General features: G+C 37.2%; 2 protein-coding genes across 2 annotated transcripts; both read right to left on the bottom strand.

Moving 5' to 3' along the window:
* Window positions 1-304: 304 nt before the first annotated feature.
* On the bottom strand, window positions 305-10223 carry LOC121390078. Its single transcript, XM_041521791.1, has 6 exons — window positions 10192-10223; window positions 6259-6421; window positions 5594-5713; window positions 3478-3645; window positions 1463-1585; window positions 305-644 (listed from the first exon to the last, which is right to left on the bottom strand). The coding sequence occupies exons 1-6, from the start codon at window positions 10210-10212 to the stop codon at window positions 631-633; spliced, it is 609 nt and encodes a 202-aa protein (XP_041377725.1). The 5' UTR covers window positions 10213-10223; the 3' UTR covers window positions 305-630.
* Window positions 10224-11499: 1276 nt separating this feature from the next.
* LOC121367275 lies at window positions 11500-15786 on the bottom strand. The gene is made up of 6 exons (XM_041491388.1): window positions 15746-15786; window positions 14856-15018; window positions 13799-13918; window positions 12629-12796; window positions 12059-12181; window positions 11500-11645 (listed from the first exon to the last, which is right to left on the bottom strand). The coding sequence occupies exons 1-6, from the start codon at window positions 15764-15766 to the stop codon at window positions 11632-11634; spliced, it is 609 nt and encodes a 202-aa protein (XP_041347322.1). The 5' UTR covers window positions 15767-15786; the 3' UTR covers window positions 11500-11631.
* Between the last annotated feature and the right edge of the window lie 1207 nt (window positions 15787-16993).

The raw sequence follows: 16993 nt of genomic DNA, 5'->3' as shown, positions 1-16993 counted from the left end.
ATGGCTACTTTGTTTTTTAATTCATCGAGATATGAACGAAAAAAAAAGAGCACCTCTGGACCAATCAGATTGCCGTTTAAAGTGCTTATTCCCTGTTACAAACACCAGGAAAATCAGGTAGGTCTAAAATTTAATTATTTATAGTAGTCAAAAAGTTATAAATAATATGTAAGTTGTTGGTAAAAAAATCTGTGATTGGCGAAAATATTTTACACTGCCTAAAACTAAGTTTAGCAGCATTACATGATTAAGCAATAAAAACATTCATCAGATTCCAACATTAAAGAAAACAAGATCAACATGGTGATGTTTAATAAACATATAATTTATTAATATTTTAGTAAGATATACTGATGGGGAAAAACAAAAAAGAAAACACATATGTAGTAAAAGCAAATATTCACTGCAGCTGAAACTCCTATCGACAGTATCAGGAAGTTAACAATGTGAATGGGCAGACAATCCCACAGTAGTGCGATTCAGTCCCACACTACATCTATGTATTTTATACAGACCTAACTACTCTTGTAGTGATATAAAGTTGGTCTCAAATAAAATGTGTTCCCTTATTTTTTTTCATCAGTATATATATAACAGCTCCTATTTGGCTCTTGCATTGTCAATAGTAGTTTACTGACATTGACCTGCAAAAAAAAAGATCTTATTACATTTAAATAGTCTCAAGTCGCACTATGAAATTAAAACAAAATCTGATTGGTGTACATTTAAAATTCATACAAATATGATTTGTTTTTTAGGAAAAATATAAAATAAGTGAATACGGTACTGTATTTGATATAAAAGATAATGAAACGCTGAAAAGTGTACAAAGATTTAGTAAAAAAAAATAAAAAAAAAAATTTAAAAATAACAATAATAGTGTTTTTCCCTAGCTTGTTTTAGCATGGTGCAGCACCATGCCTCAATAGTCTAGCACCATCTTGCCTCAATCAGTGCCATGCTGCCCTGAGATTAAACAAGCCTTTTTCAGTAAGTAATTCTAAAATTGTCTTTATAAAACACTCAAAAAGGTATTATTAATTAATAAAATATGCCTTTTATATATTTTGCCATTCATTTATTAAAGCAAGCACATAAATTAAATTAATGTTTATTTTAATAAAAAAAAAAATTCTTCTATTTTTAATGAAAAACAAGTGCCCCGAAAATGGTGAAATGCCCCAAAAGTTTTTGGTATAATTTCTGGGGAAATCACTAAATAAAACATAGTGTAATAAGAACATGAATATAAACTTGTATAATTAAAAGTAACATGGAAACCAAAAAAAATCTGACTAACATTGTTACCATATTTAAAATAATATCTTAGGAGTTTCTTAAAGTTTTTTTGTGTTTTTGTTTTTTTCTGTGTGTTTGTAATATAAAATATTCTTTTGTGTCATTTAAACACTATATATTTGAACTTTTACCATTTTTTTTTTTTTTTTTGAGCTGCACAAACCTATTTCTCCAAGAGGGATGTCGAACTGATGAATTCCGACACACTTTAGTCCGACGGAACATGGGCACTGAAACACCTGTTGATCTGGCTTGCCAGAATGACTAGCATACCTCACAAGACATTCTTAAAACAAAATCCAATAAAGACATAATTATTACCACGATTTATGTGTAGACTCTTCTTCACTTACTTAAAAGTAGTCTTCATCAGTGGAACATAAAGAAGTACTAGTATTTCCATTGATGTCAATGTAAAACCAGGGCCTAAAATAACTAAATGGGAGGAGCGCTGAACATGGATGTCAAATGATGCCATTTATAATATTGCATTCCACACATTCCACTTTTGTTTTCCCCTCATGTCTCATAATCCGACAATGTAACCCGCGGAAAGCATATGGCAAAATCACAACAAAACAAAAAGAATTAAATGAGAGTACTCTTCCTTGCACGGGTACTCTTCAGTCCCGTGAACGGACTCGAGTCTTGCTAGACTCGGCCCGTGCCCGAATACTCCAGTATTAGTTTATGTAATAAATGGAATAAGTAGGTAGGTCTATGGGTTCAAGGTCTGACTTATTAGATGCTGATTGTGAACGGACTCGAGTCTTGCTAGACTCGGCCCGTGCCCGAATACTCCAGTATTAGTTTATGTAATAAATGGAATAAGTAGGTAGGTCTATGGGTTCAAGGTCTGACTTATTAGATGCTGATTGTGAACGGACTCGAGTCTTGCTAGACTCGGCCCGTGCCCGAATACTCCAGTATTAGTTTATGTAATAAATGGAATAAGTAGGTAGGTCTATGGGTTCAAGGTCTGACTTATTAGATGCTGTGTGAACGGACTCGAGTCTTGCTAGACTCTGCCCGTGTCCGACTCCAGTATTAGTTTATGTAATAAATGGAATAAGTAGGTAGGTCTATGGGTTCAAGGTCTGACTTATTAGATGCTGATTGTGAACGGACTCGAGTCTTGCTAGACTCTGCCCGTGCCCGAATACTCCAGTATTAGTTTATGTAATAAATGGAATAAGTAGGTAGGTCTATGGGTTCAAGGTCTGACTTATTAGATGCTGATTGTGAACGGACTCGAGTCTTGCTAGACTCGGCCCGTGCCCGAATACTCCAGTATTAGTTTATGTAATAAATGGAATAAGTAGGTAGGTCTATGGGTTCAAGGTCTGACTTACTAGATGCTGATTGTGAACGGACTCGAGTCTTGCTAGACTCGGCCCGTGCCCGAATACTCCAGTATTAGTTTATGTAACAAATGGAATAAGTAGGTAGGTCTATGGGTTCAAGGTCTGACTTATTAGATGCTGATTGTGAACGGACTCGAGTCTTGCTAGACTCGGCCCGTGCCCGAATACTCCAGTATTAGTTATGTAATAAATGGAATAAGTAGGTAGGTCTATGGGTTCAAGGTCTGACTTATTAGATGCTGATTGTGAACGGACTCGAGTCTTGCTAGACTCGGCCCGTGCCCGAATACTCCAGTATTAGTTTATGTAATAAATGGAATAAGTAGGTAGGTCTATGGGTTCAAGGTCTGACTTATTAGATGCTGATTGTGAACGGACTCGAGTCTTGCTAGACTCGGCCCGTGCCCGAATACTCCAGTATTAGTTTATGTAATAAATGGAATAAGTAGGTAGGTCTATGGGTTCAAGGTCTGACTTATTAGATGCTGATTGTGAACGGACTCGAGTCTTGCTAGACTCGGCCCGTGCCCGAATACTCAAGTATTAGTTTATGTAATAAATGGAATAAGTAGGTAGGTCTATGGGTTCAAGGTCTGACTTATTAGATGCTGATTGTGAACGGACTCGAGTCTTGCTAGACTCGGCCCGTGCCCGAATACTCAAGTATTAGTTTATGTAATAAATGGAATAAGTAGGTAGGTCTATGGGTTCAAGGTCTGACTTATTAGATGCTGACTGTGTTTGTTTTGGGGATATAGTTGTTGTTTTGTTTTTAAACTGAACTACACTTTGTACATCTTTTATTTTTACTTACGGGAATGTCTTGTTCCCATTTTTTCACAGTGCCCCGAATTGAATAAACTTCTTTTGCCAATAAGTCTCACGTTAGAAACGCAGCACTCGTCATCAGCACAGTCAGCACCAGTATGACATGGATGCTTGTCTTGTCGCTTTCCCCAGACCATCTGACGCGTACATTTACCTGGAATTCATAATGTGGTAGAGAATGTAGATAATGGTTCAAAACAGGGTGCTGTTACCCCCTCCCCTCCCATCCACTCTACCCACCCTCACTTCAGGCATTTTTAACATGAGTATTGCTACGAGTATATTCACAAACTCTGCAGTTGAGAGGCAAGTTTTTATTGGTTGGTTGGATTTTGTTGGTTACATGTAAGGGTGCTAAAATTTAATTGTTAAACTATCTTCACAACTAAAATTTAAATTGATGTAGCCTTAATAACTTTTTATTCAAAAAATTTAGTTAAACATTGGTATAATCATTTAATTTTAAAGTTATCTTAAAGGTCCTGACTATAGTTATGAGGCAGTGCACAATGTGTTTTGCTATTACCAGCACAGTTACTTACTGTTGTAAACCAGCGCAAAAATGTGTGCATATGAATTTTGCATCGTTCGTGCCTAACGGTACCTCAATTTGTGAATTCTATACCTATACATTATTTTCCAAGTCAGAGTGTACTTAAATCTATGTCTTTCATTTGTGCATTTTACATGGAAAGAAATGTTTTATTTAACGACGAACTCAACACATTTTATTTACGGTTATATGGCGTCAGATATATGGTTACGGGCCACACAGATATTGAGAGAGGAAACCCTCTTGGGCCACTTCATGGGCTACTCTTTCGATTAGCTGCAAGGGATCTTTTATATGCACCATCCCACAGACAGGGTAGTACATACCATGGCCTTTGATATACCAGTCGTGGTGCACTGGCTGGAATTTTACATATTGTGAACATGTGCTAAGGTGCCAATTTGCAAACAAAATGTCTTAATATTAATCCAGTTTAAATTACACATTTGCCAGGGCATCTATAATTTTTATATAATCCACTAGCCGTGGGATCAGTTATTTTTAAAATTTACTAGCCACGATTAAAAATTCACTAGCCCTACTTTACTTTAAGGTAATACAATTTTACTAAATAATAGTAATAATCAAATATGCCACAAAAATAGGGAGATAGAGCCTATATAGATGAATATGACCGTTTACAGTGGGGGGGGGGGGGGGGGGCAACTGAACTGGTAAAACCTAATACCATGTGATGCTCAGAGGAACAATGACAGAAGTGTACCATATGGATTACTGGATCCTTAAGTCCAGTCATACACAGGTGCTACAGATTCTAGTTTCATCATCGGTGCACATCCACATCATCCTAGGGATGTTGATGACTATCTTCAGTAATGCATATGGAGTGGCCAACCCAGTCTGTAGACCTGTCCAACCGAACATGTGTGGAACATGGTACGGGTATCTATTTCACACACCCAAGTCGAACCGCAAACCCTGCAAGACTTTGAGATGCACTTAGGAGAAATGGAAATATCTTCCACAAATCGGCATTGAGTGACTGATTAGGAGTTTGAGACGATGATACCAGACTGTGATTGTGGTAAGACATTATTACATACGATATTGACATAGCTGTGCTTCAGTCAGAGACATTCCATCACTGTTTCTTATCTGTATTGCAATCTCTCAAAAATAAGTTTTCACGGATGTGCTAATTCTTGTAGCAGATTTGTTTTCTCTGTGGGTTTTTTTCTTTTTTCTTTTTTCAACTTTCCATTCATTAAATATTTACCTGTTGCATATTGAATTTGTTTGTGATTAATATCGAACACATTAGGTGATCTGATTATCACAGATGACCTGGGCCCGTGCTTATAAAACTCTAATGACGTCACACACATACAATTTGTATGGCGTTGTCATGACATTAGCGTCTCAGACTCTATTAGGTTTTATAAGCACCAGGCCTGGACTCCATGATTCGTAACAAACTTCAAAGGGTATTCAACATAATGCCTACTTTCCGTCAAATACCATTTGTACATAGTTATTCATGTTATTACACAGGTTATTACACAGGTTATTACACAGGTTAACATCTCACCATGTTCTCCTTGTGGCACTTCAATGATTCCAGTTGAAACACATTCATGGCCCGGAGTACACGGACATTTATCTATGTACTGCGTCATAGTTGGAGACATGTGGCTTTTAACATAACAGTCTAAACAAAAAATAATGAAAACAAACAATAGTTATGTACACATTTTTTTCAATAATAAGCTGTATCACAAGTGAAGACATATCAGTCTACACTATATACACACAATGAATTATGAAAATGAAGTTGAAGTTTCACTTGAGAATATTGTTGAAATAATGTATTGTGATATTAATCCTTGACCATACAAAAAAACCCACACCCAACATGACTAGGCCCTATGCATCAAATCTTGATGTAAGGTCAAGGTCATTTTGAACTTAACAGAAGAGAAATGAAAACTGGCAACTATTGCAGCAGCGGCGATACTGTAGCAGTAGCAGCAGTAGTTTTGGCCATTAAAGTATTAATTTATATATCAAAAAAATAAATATATGAAAAAGGTGGGGCCAGACCTTTATCCTTTTGGATGAAATTCTAAAACCGTGCCCCTCAAAAAAAAAAACCAAAGTTAATCGAGTGCTTGCAACTATTCACATTGTATTGTGATCATTTCAGACATAAGCAAAGAAACAAAACCCCAAAACCAGAACAAAAATGGTCCTAACCGGTGTTTACGTTTTCCGTGCCCAGTTTCTGACAGGTGGGAGTCAGGCTAAAACGTTTTCCTTTTCGAGGTATGACAACCACACAACACTCGTCTTTGGCGCAGTCGGTTCCCGTTTTACATGGGTCATTTACGGTAGCGTCGGCTACCACAGCATAGGCAATCTACATAAATGTCATAGTGATACATTTTTATTTAACAAACTAATCCAGTCCCCCCCCCCCCACCACCACACACACACAAACCAACAATAACAAAAAACAACGTTAACAAAATAAACATAGCCATACAAATATATTGTTCAAAATAAGTAGGGGATAGTCAAATATAGCATTAAATAATGAAGATTGCTCTGTATATATTTTAATATGAATTATTAGGGGTTATTAGACAATACACTAGCGTGAAATGTTCATGTCTGGGTAGGCTGACATGGTCAGATGAAGCACAAATTGATGCCAAGGACAGAGAGGGCAAATTTGACGTTTTTGCTTTATGGCTTGGTAAAGGGTGAAACCCCAACGATTCGCCAAACATGCACGGATCCAGCGAGGCATGCTTCTTTTCAAGCGACTAATCTGATTTTAGGGGATCCTGGCCCATTCTTCTTAGAGCACAACACCTAACTCGGCCAAAGTGATCGGTTGACGTTCACATTGTCCAAGTCGTCGACCCGTGATGTCCCAGACTTGTTCAATGGGTGAAAGGTCGTGGCGCGGAGCTGGCTAAGGAAGTGTGCTGATGTTCTGCAGTTGCATGAACGCCGTCACTAGTCTACTACGATGTGCACGGGTGTTGTCATATGGAAATTTCAGTCAGCGTGACGAGCGAAGGGCACAGCTATGGGTGCGATGATATTGTCTCGATAGTACTGGTCTCTGACCCTTCCTTGGACAATGTTAAGTTGAGTTTTGGCAATAACGGACCCCCCCCCCCCCCCCCTTCATAAACTTGCTTATATGTTGATCTAGCTCATTGTGATGTCGCCAAACCGCGTCATGACTTAAAATAGTACCTAGATTCGTCTGTAAACATCACTCTGGTCCAATGACGTGTCCCCCATTGTTTTATGTTGTTCATACATCAATTGGCGTTTGACAGCAATGATGTTTTTCGTCAAAGGGTTCGTTGTGTAAGGTTCATATATTTAGATACAGATATACAAACTCAAGTTGACCTTTTTACAATGTTATGGACACATCCCCCCTTACAAACGTCTTGATCCGTTATGCACCACACGCACACACACGCACACACGCACAGACACACACACACGAAAAATCTTTTCACTACTTGTTTATTTCAAAAGATTCCCAAAATCTGGATTTCACTGAATCACAAGCTGTTGCGGAGGGTGAGATGGGGCTATTGCGTGTGAGAGGGAAAAAAAGTATTTAAAAAAGTTAACTCGCAATTAGATTAGATTGGCTTCACCTCTAGGCTCTATCCACATACATACACGCATACAGTTGACAATTTGTCAATGCTGACTACTTCCATCCTTCGTTGACTAACATTTTATAGTGAAGTACTAAGTGTGTAGACTGAACTTAATATAAGAAACGCAAAAGGGTACAAATGGGTTATAACTCCGATTTTATGTTTCCTACCGGTTCATGCTTTGTGAATATAAGGTCATTGCATGTCCCAAACACATTCCCACGGTTACATTCGATAAAACGCAGCTACTGTACAATAAAGTTCCAAAATGTGAATATTCGCAAAAACGCAGCCACGTGCAAACCATGTCACCACTGCACGTGCGTTGTCTGCACGTGCAACATGAACACCGACAGTATAAAAGTGCAGGGTGTTCGCTTGCCTGGCCTCTGTATCTGGCCGACAGTTGACAATCCAGGACATGCCACGTCTCAGTGAACCGCAGAGAAACAATGCCATCGGCCGACTAGACGCAGGCGAATCCAGAACGGCCGTTGCCAGGGCATTCCATGTGTCCCCAAGCACCATCTCCAGACTGTGGGACCGTTACCAGCAACATGGATCAACACGTGACCTCCCTAGATCCGGTCGACCACGGGCCACTACCCCCGGGCAGGACCGCTACATCCGGGTACGCCACCTTCGGGAACGATTGACTACTGCCACCTCCACAGCCGCAGCAATACCAGGTTTGCGCAGGATATCCGACCAGACCGTACGGAACCGCCTACGTGAGGTAGGAATTCGTGCCAGACGTCCAGTTCGAGGTGTCATCTTAACACCACAACACCGTCGACTCCGACTGCAGTGGTGCCAGATTCACCGACAATGGCCTCAACTGCGATGGAGACAGGTGTGGTTCAGTGACGAGTCCCGATTTCTGCTCCGACGTCATGATGGAAGATGTCGCGTGTATAGGCGTCGTGGTGAACGTTATGCGGCAAACTGCGTGCAGGGAGTGGACAGATTCGGCGGGGGTAGTGTCATGGTGTGGGCAGCCATCTCACACACTGGCAGAACTGACCTGGTCCACGTGCAGGGCAACCTGAATGCACAGGGCTACATTGACCAGATCCTCCGGCCACACATCGTTCCAGTTATGGCCAACGCAGTGTTCCAACATGACAACGCCAGGCCTCACACAGCACGTCTCACAACGGCTTTCCTACAGAACAACAACATTAATGTCCTTCCTTGGCCATCGACATCACCGGATTTGAACCCAATTGAGGATCTATGGGACGAGTTGGACCGACGCCTCCGACAGCGACAACCACAGCCCCAGACCCTGCCCGAGCTGGCAGCAGCCTTGCAGGCCGAGTGGGCCACCATCCCCCGGGACGTCATCCGTACTCTGGTTGCTTCAATGGGCAGGCGGTGCCAGGCAGTTGTCAACACACGCGGAGGCCACACCCGGTATTGACTCCAGATGACCTTGACCTTGGTGGTGTGTCCTATCACTTACTCACAATGGACTAGAGTGAATTGTGAACAATCCTGCAACATTTGGTAATTATCGGACTCGCCATTCAATAATTAAATCAATTCTCCAAATGTTACGACAATGTGGTTTTGCGTTTCTTCTTTTGAAGAGTATATAATTTGTTTTTCATTAAAGGGACAGACCCTAGTTTCAACCCGTGAAAATTAACACTAAGTTTAGTTAATCTACAAACCTGTAACACATTTGGATAGTTACAATTGAAAGAAACATGAGTCTGTGACTTTGAAATAGTGGCCCCTGCGCGTGCTGTAACCTCACCGTGGTGCAGGGGTGTAACATTCTCTTTGAGAATGGCCAATACAGCACACATTGAAGTTTAGAGTAAAAGTCAGTATCTCTCTGTGATATTTGTATTTTGCACAGTTCTTTACACTGTTTTTATTTATATCTTGAATTTTTCTGTTGATGTTGATCATCACCTTATTTGTTTCCATTACCATAGTTTGACACCCAATAGCCGATGTATATTTCGTGCTGGGGTGTCGTTAAACATTCATTCATTCATTCATTGAAATAGTGAAGTACCCTCTACAAATAGACTAAAACTCGACTCCATAACTGTTACTTCTCAGACGCACGCGCGTTTTTAAAAATATGAGAAATGCATTTTGTGATATTAAAAACACCAGGATGACCAAAACACTTCGAATTTACGGAAATTGATAATCTAAACCATAAAATCTAATTAAAGTATGATTCCAGTTATCAAAAACAACTATAATGGTCAAAAATGTGCCCTATTGTTTAAAAACTAGGGTATGTACCTTTAAAACAGAATTCATTTTATCAGTTTATTTGGTATAGCACGTACATATTTTATATCACATTACTAATATAGTAAATATATATGATTTATATATCACTTTAAAAAAAGAATGTGTATTGTTTTAATTTAATAAATAAGCTGAATCTAAAATTTATATTGCTATATAATTATAATACTCTTACTAACGTTTGTTTCAACACAGCATAATAATATAGCGTGCTTACCAAAATGATACACACGAACATGTTGAAGTAACACCTGTGCAGTGATAGGTTTTGCGACAAGCATAGAATAAGAATAACTCTTAAATGTCTCATGAGAGATAACGCTATAATTAGAACTTAAGACTATAGGGCGCCGTTTTCTTGAAGAAATGAATTGTTGATATCAAGATCAGTTCGCTCCCAATTGATGCATATAAAGCCTTTTCCCACCCAAATTAAAAAAAAGATAAATATTGGCCATTTCACGCCCAATGCTTATCAACTGGCCCTAATTCGATTTTACTTAAAACGTAACGAACACCTGTGGACTTTATTGGTAATATTTTCAAATAAAATTAGCATCAAACTACAGAATTTATTTTTTAAACGTAGGTTTAATATTAAATGTACATAACTCGAAAACGTCCATCTGTTTATGTACTGTTCTTTTTATGGACCCATTATTTTTTAGAAACAGCCATGCAGAGTACACACCTTATTTATTGACGTGCCTTACAATCATAACAGGACTTACTAAGGTATGGGTTTATTTGAGTAGCTATCTCTAATATAAAATCCTGGCTACGCCAGCGATTTATTTAAAAAATAAATTATAATTTAATTTATTTTTAGCAAAATGGAGCTCCATAACATTAATGTTATCTTTTCGTGATAACAGTGAGTTTTTTCAAGCTGTTGTTTCTCATTAAAAAAGAAAGAAATCGAAAATAGAACGTACTTGTCATTTTGTAGTTACATATTATAATATTTTATACAATGTATATGTCAAATAAATACATTTAAAGAGGTTTAATGTTATATTTTGGTTTGAATTTGGCTGCTTTTCTGTCCATATTTACCAGATTGTTAATAACTTTGAGGATCTTGCTTAATCCCTGTTACAAACACCAGGAAAATAAGGTAGGTCTATATATTTACTAGCAATCAAAATGTTATAAGTAGTATGTAAATTGTCAGTAAACAATCTGTAATATATGTAAATAGTTTACACCAGATAGTTGTCTAAAAACTAAGGTTTTTTTTGTTTAATGACACCACTAGAGCGGTTAATTTTAACATGCTCATATACCACGAAGGTTTCGCTACATATTTCCATTAGTAGCAAGGGATCTTTTATATGCACCATCCCACAGACAGGATAGCACATACCACAGCCTTTGATATACCAGTCGTGGTGCATTGGCTGGAACAAAAAATAGCCCACCGACAGGGATCGATCCCAAACCGACCGCGTATCAAGCGAGCGTTTTACCATTGGGCTACGTCCCACACTCCACAAACTAAGGTCAGCGTTAACATTAAAGAAAACAAGATCACCATGGTAATGTTTAATAAACATATAATTTATTAACATTTTATTAAAACATATAATATATTATGTATGATATATTAACACTGTATAAACAGCTCTCATTTGGCTCTTGCATTGTCAGCAGTAGTTCAATGGCATTGACCTGCAACAACAAAAATAGATTCCATCTTATTACATTCAAATAGTATCAAGGCGCACTATGAAATAAAACAAAAATCTGATTGGTATACATTTAAAAATTAATATAAAAATAATTAGTTTTCTAGGCAAAACATAAAATAATTATACTGGTACACTGAATTTGATATAAAAGATAACGAAATGACAAAAGAGAAACAATACAAGAATTCATAAAAAAAAAAAAAAAAAAAAAAAATAATATTAAAACAAATTTAGTAACAAGAATGTGCCTATAAAATTATTTACGTAGAAGCAGGATTGTCGCCACATTCAAAATAACATATTGCAAATTTTACAATGTTGTTTTCCCCCATATTCTTTATTGCCGTATAAATACTATATGAACTTATTCAAGTTGCTTTAAACTGCACAAACCTATTTCTCCAAGAGGCATGTCAAACTGATGAATTCCTACACATTTCAGTCCTACAGAACATGGACACTGAAACATCTGATGAGCTGGCTTGCCAGAATGACCTGCATCCCTCATCAAACAGTCTTTAAAACATTAAAAAATATATTTTAAAAATCCAGGAAGAACACAAATATTACCACGATTTATGTGTAGATACTTTACTTATAAATACTTGATATACCAGTGGAACATAAATACCCATTTCCTTTTAGTATGGCATTGATGTGAATGTCGAACCAGGGCCTAAAACTATTAGGTGGGAGAGGGACAAAGTTGAATATTGTATAAAGACACATTATTATTAAAACTGTAGATCTATGTGCTTCTATTTTTCATTTACTCCTAGTAAGTGATGTGTGCTTTTAACAGAAGCAAAAAAACGTCCGGTAGACTGGTTTATGCGCATCATAGTAAAGCAAATGTCCACGTCGGGAACCAATCAAACAGTTCGCAGATGTTACCGAAACACTAGCTGACTCAATTTGGACGTTTTAATTTTAAAAAATTGTACATCTTTTCTCTTTACTTACGGGAATGTCTTGTTCCAAGTTTTTCACAGTGTCCTGAATTAAAAAGACTTCGCTTGCCAAGAGGTCTTATGTTAGAAACGCAGCACTCGTCATCAGCACAGTCGGCACCAGAATTACACGGATGATTCACTTGTTGAGTTCCACTATGCGTCTGACGGGTACATTTACCTGGAATTCATAATGTGGTAGAGAATATACATAATGGTTCAAAACATGGTGCTGTTACCTCCTCCCCTCCCGCCCCTCCCCTTCAACACCCACACTTGTTATCTTTTTCTAACATGGGCATTGCTTCCAGTATTTTCATGAACTCGAGTGGAGCGGTTGAGAGGCACTCAAACTCAAAGTTTATTGATTGGTTGGTTAGATTGTGTTGGTTTTTCTTGCATAATTCAAATTTTAGTTGTGAAGATACTTTAATAATTACATTTTAGCACTTTTTAAGATTCCGGGGCGGGACATAGCCCAGTGATAAAGCGCTCGCTTGATGCGCGGTCGGTTTGGGATCGATCCCCGTCGGTGGGCCCATTGGGCTCGTTCCAGTCAGTGCACCATGACTGGTATATCAACGGCCGTGGTATATGCTATCCTCTCTGTGGGATGGTGCACATAAAAGATCCCTTGCTACTAATGGAAACATGTAGCGGGTTTCGTCTCTAAGACTATATATCAAAATTACCAAATGTTTGACATCCAATAGCCGATGATTAATAAATCAACGTGCTCTAGTGGTGTCGTTAAATAAAACAAACTCTTTCTTTTTAATTAATTAATTTATTTTCGTTTTTATGCGGTGTGGTGGGCAGGCTTATTTTAGCCTGAATTAAAAAAAAAAGGCCTGAATATGAATAACAACATTTATTCATAAACAGCAATAAATCACTATATATTTTTGCATGGATTACAACTAATATTGTGAATACAATGATGGAAATACATGATAAACGTTTTCAGGTCTGCTCCTTTTGCCCAAACATCTCCATCGTGCTTGCTTAAATGTGAAGGTTTACTCCATAACCAACCCCCACCCCTTTCCCACCCACCATCTTATCAGCTTATGGGTATTCAACATAATGACAACTTTGCATCAAAGACCACTTGTACGTTAATATTATATTGATAATTATTCATGTTATTACACTGAGGATATAATATAGCTTATCATCTCACCGTGTTCTCCTTGCGGCACTTCAATGATTCCAGTTGAAACACATTCATGGCCTGGAGTACACGGACATTTGTCTATGTACTGCGTCATAGTTGGAGACATGTGGCTTTTAACATAACAGTCTAAACAAAAAATAATGAAAACAAACAATAGTTATGTACAAATTTGCTTTACTAATAAGCTGTACCATAAGAGAAGACAATATTTTAACAAAGCAATCTGAATTATATACACACTCGCGCGCGAGTGCGTGCGTGTGTGCGTGCGTGTGTGTGTGCCCAAAAGGTTAAGCAATAACCAATGAATTATGAAGTATTATTTGAGAATATTATTAAAATACTTTATTGTAATATTAATCCTTGACCATAGAAAAAGCACACCTAGCATAGCATTGGGTTGTGTCAGGACTATGCGTCAGACCTCGGTGTAGGTTTAAAGGCATACTGTCTCAGATTTAAGTACCTTATTTCTCCAAAAATGGATAATAAATGAATATTTGGAAACCAAATCTAGCTATCACATCACCTTAACTGAACCACGATGGAGTTAAATCCATGTCAACCCTGTTGACAATATTAGTTTTTTAATTATAGACCATTGCTATAATTCCATTTTTTTTTTTTTTTTTACGAAATATCATTAATAAGTGGAGTATGGTGGCTACGTAGATGGTTGAATAAAGTACATTTAGGGACAAATCAATTTTATATATTTTTAGGTAATACTTTGTTAGGCTATTTAATAGGTCAGTGCTCTGTGACAATATGCCTTTAAGGTCATTTTGAACTTCACAAAAGAGAAATGAAAACTGAAGCAGCGGCGGTACTGTAACAGCAGCATCAGTAGCAGCATTTTGGGCCTATAAAGTATTTATTAAAATTTAAAAAGAGGTTGGAGAAGATTGGCTTGAATGAAATTCTAAAAAATGTCCCTCAAAAAGAAGAAGAAAATGAATCGAGTGCTTGCAACTTTTCACATTGTAAATTTTAAATTGCGATCATTTCAGACATAAGCAAAGGAAAAACAACAACTTTAAACAAGAACAAAAACGATCCTAACCGGTGTTTACGTTTTCCGTGCCCAGTTTCTGACATGTGGGAGTCAGGCTAAAACGTTTTCCTTTTCGAGGTATGACAACCACACAACACTCGTCTTTGGCGCAGTCGGTTCCCGTTTTACATGGGCTATTTACGGTAGCGTCGGCTGCCACAGCATAGGCGATCTACATAAATGTCATACTGATACATTTTGATTACAAAGAAAAAAAAACGGAAAAAAAATTCAACAATACAAAAACAAAAAAACAACATGTTAAAGGGACATGCCTGCAATTTTTTTAGATGTTGTCGACTAACAGAGACTTTTTAACGATTGTAATTACATATCAAATATATTTTTCTGCATAAAATATTAGTGGCTATATATTAAACGTGTTTCTGATCGTTCTAACATTTGTACTAGGTTAAGTTTGAGCTTCTTACAAATATTAGGACGACCAGAAACACATTGAATATGCAGACACTAATATTCTAAACATATATTTAATATGTACATGTAAGTTTAATCGTGGAAATATTTTATAAGTCGGAAACATCTTACCAATGCAACAAACTCAGGAATGTCCCTTTAACAAAATAAAACAATAACCGTACAAATATACTGTTCAAAATAAGTAGGGGATATTCAAACAGCATTAAATAATGGAGATTGTTCGTTATATATTTTAATACGAATTATTGCAAAATCACAAGTAGTGGATATGTACATATTTTATACCACATTACTAATATAGAACATAATGAATATATCACTTGAATGAAACTGTATTAGACTAGGAATGTGTATTATTTTAATTTAATTAAAAAAGCTGAATTGGAATTTGATATTGCTAAACATAATACTCTTACTAACATTTGTTCCAACACAGCATAATAATATAGCGTGCTTACCAAAATGATACACACGAACATGTTGAAACAGAACTGGTGCAATGATAGGTTTTACGACAAGCATAGAAGAATCCTTTCAGGACTCATGAGAGATAACGCTATAATTAGAACTTAATACTATAGGGCGCCGTTTTACTATGCATTCGGTATTTCTCGAAGGAAGGAATTATTGATACCATGCAAGATCAATTCGCCCCATTCGCTGTATATACAGCCTTCTCCCAACCCCAATTAAAAAAAAAAGTGATTGGGTCATTTTACGTCCAATGGTTGATCAACTCGCTCCAATTCGATTTTACTTAAAATGTAATTCGCACTTGTGGATTTTATTGGTAATATTAAAAAATCAATTTAGCATCAAACTACAGAATTTAATTTCAACAATGTAGCGCACTGTATTCCTACCAGTTTACGTAACGTCAAAAACGTCAGAATGTTTTATAATTTTAAGAACGCTTCAATTTACTACTTTACTCGAATACGTCCGTCTATTTACATTGTATTTTTATTCATACTTTTAGAAACGTAGCCATGATCCACCTTATGTATTGACCTGTCTTACAACAGGACTTACCAGGGTAGGGGTTTATTAGAGTGCATATTCCCAATATGAAATCCTGGTTACGCCAGTGACAAAAATAAAGAATAAATAGCAAAATGGAGCTCCATAACATTAACGTTATCTTTTCGTGATAACAGTGAGTTTTTTTCAGGCTGTTGTTTCTCATTAAGAAATAAAAGAAATTGAAAATATAACGTACTTGTCATTTTCTAGTTATTTATATATATAATTTATAGACCAAAAAATATATATACGACGAAAACACTCTAACCCAATAAGTTGATATTAATTTTTATTGGTCCTAAGACACAGACATTTTTTTCTTAATACAGTTTCTAATATAATGTACGACAGTGGCGTGACAGCTTGAACTTGAACCTTTTTTACGTGTTCATATACCACGAAGGTTTCGAACACGCCTGTCTCGGGCTTAACCTCTGACGTCGCCAGTGATTAAGTCCGGGCCAGGGGGGGGGGGGGGGGGGGGGGAGTAAGTTTGATATGGGCGGAATTTGGAATAAAGTATTTAGAAGTTATGTCAGAGACCTAAAGCCAAAGAAGATAGCTGATACATTTTACCATGTCTGGCAAAACAAAATTAGGTCCAAAAATAAAATTAGAGTGCTCGGCTGAAAGGGTTTTAAGGTGATTTGAGCAATTTAGACGGGCTGTCAAAATAAAGTGCG

This window comes from Gigantopelta aegis, chromosome 3 (assembly GCF_016097555.1).
Source record: "Gigantopelta aegis isolate Gae_Host chromosome 3, Gae_host_genome, whole genome shotgun sequence".
Classification (NCBI taxonomy): domain Eukaryota; kingdom Metazoa; phylum Mollusca; class Gastropoda; order Neomphalida; family Peltospiridae; genus Gigantopelta; species Gigantopelta aegis.
This window is presented reverse-complemented; position numbering and strand designations above follow the sequence as displayed.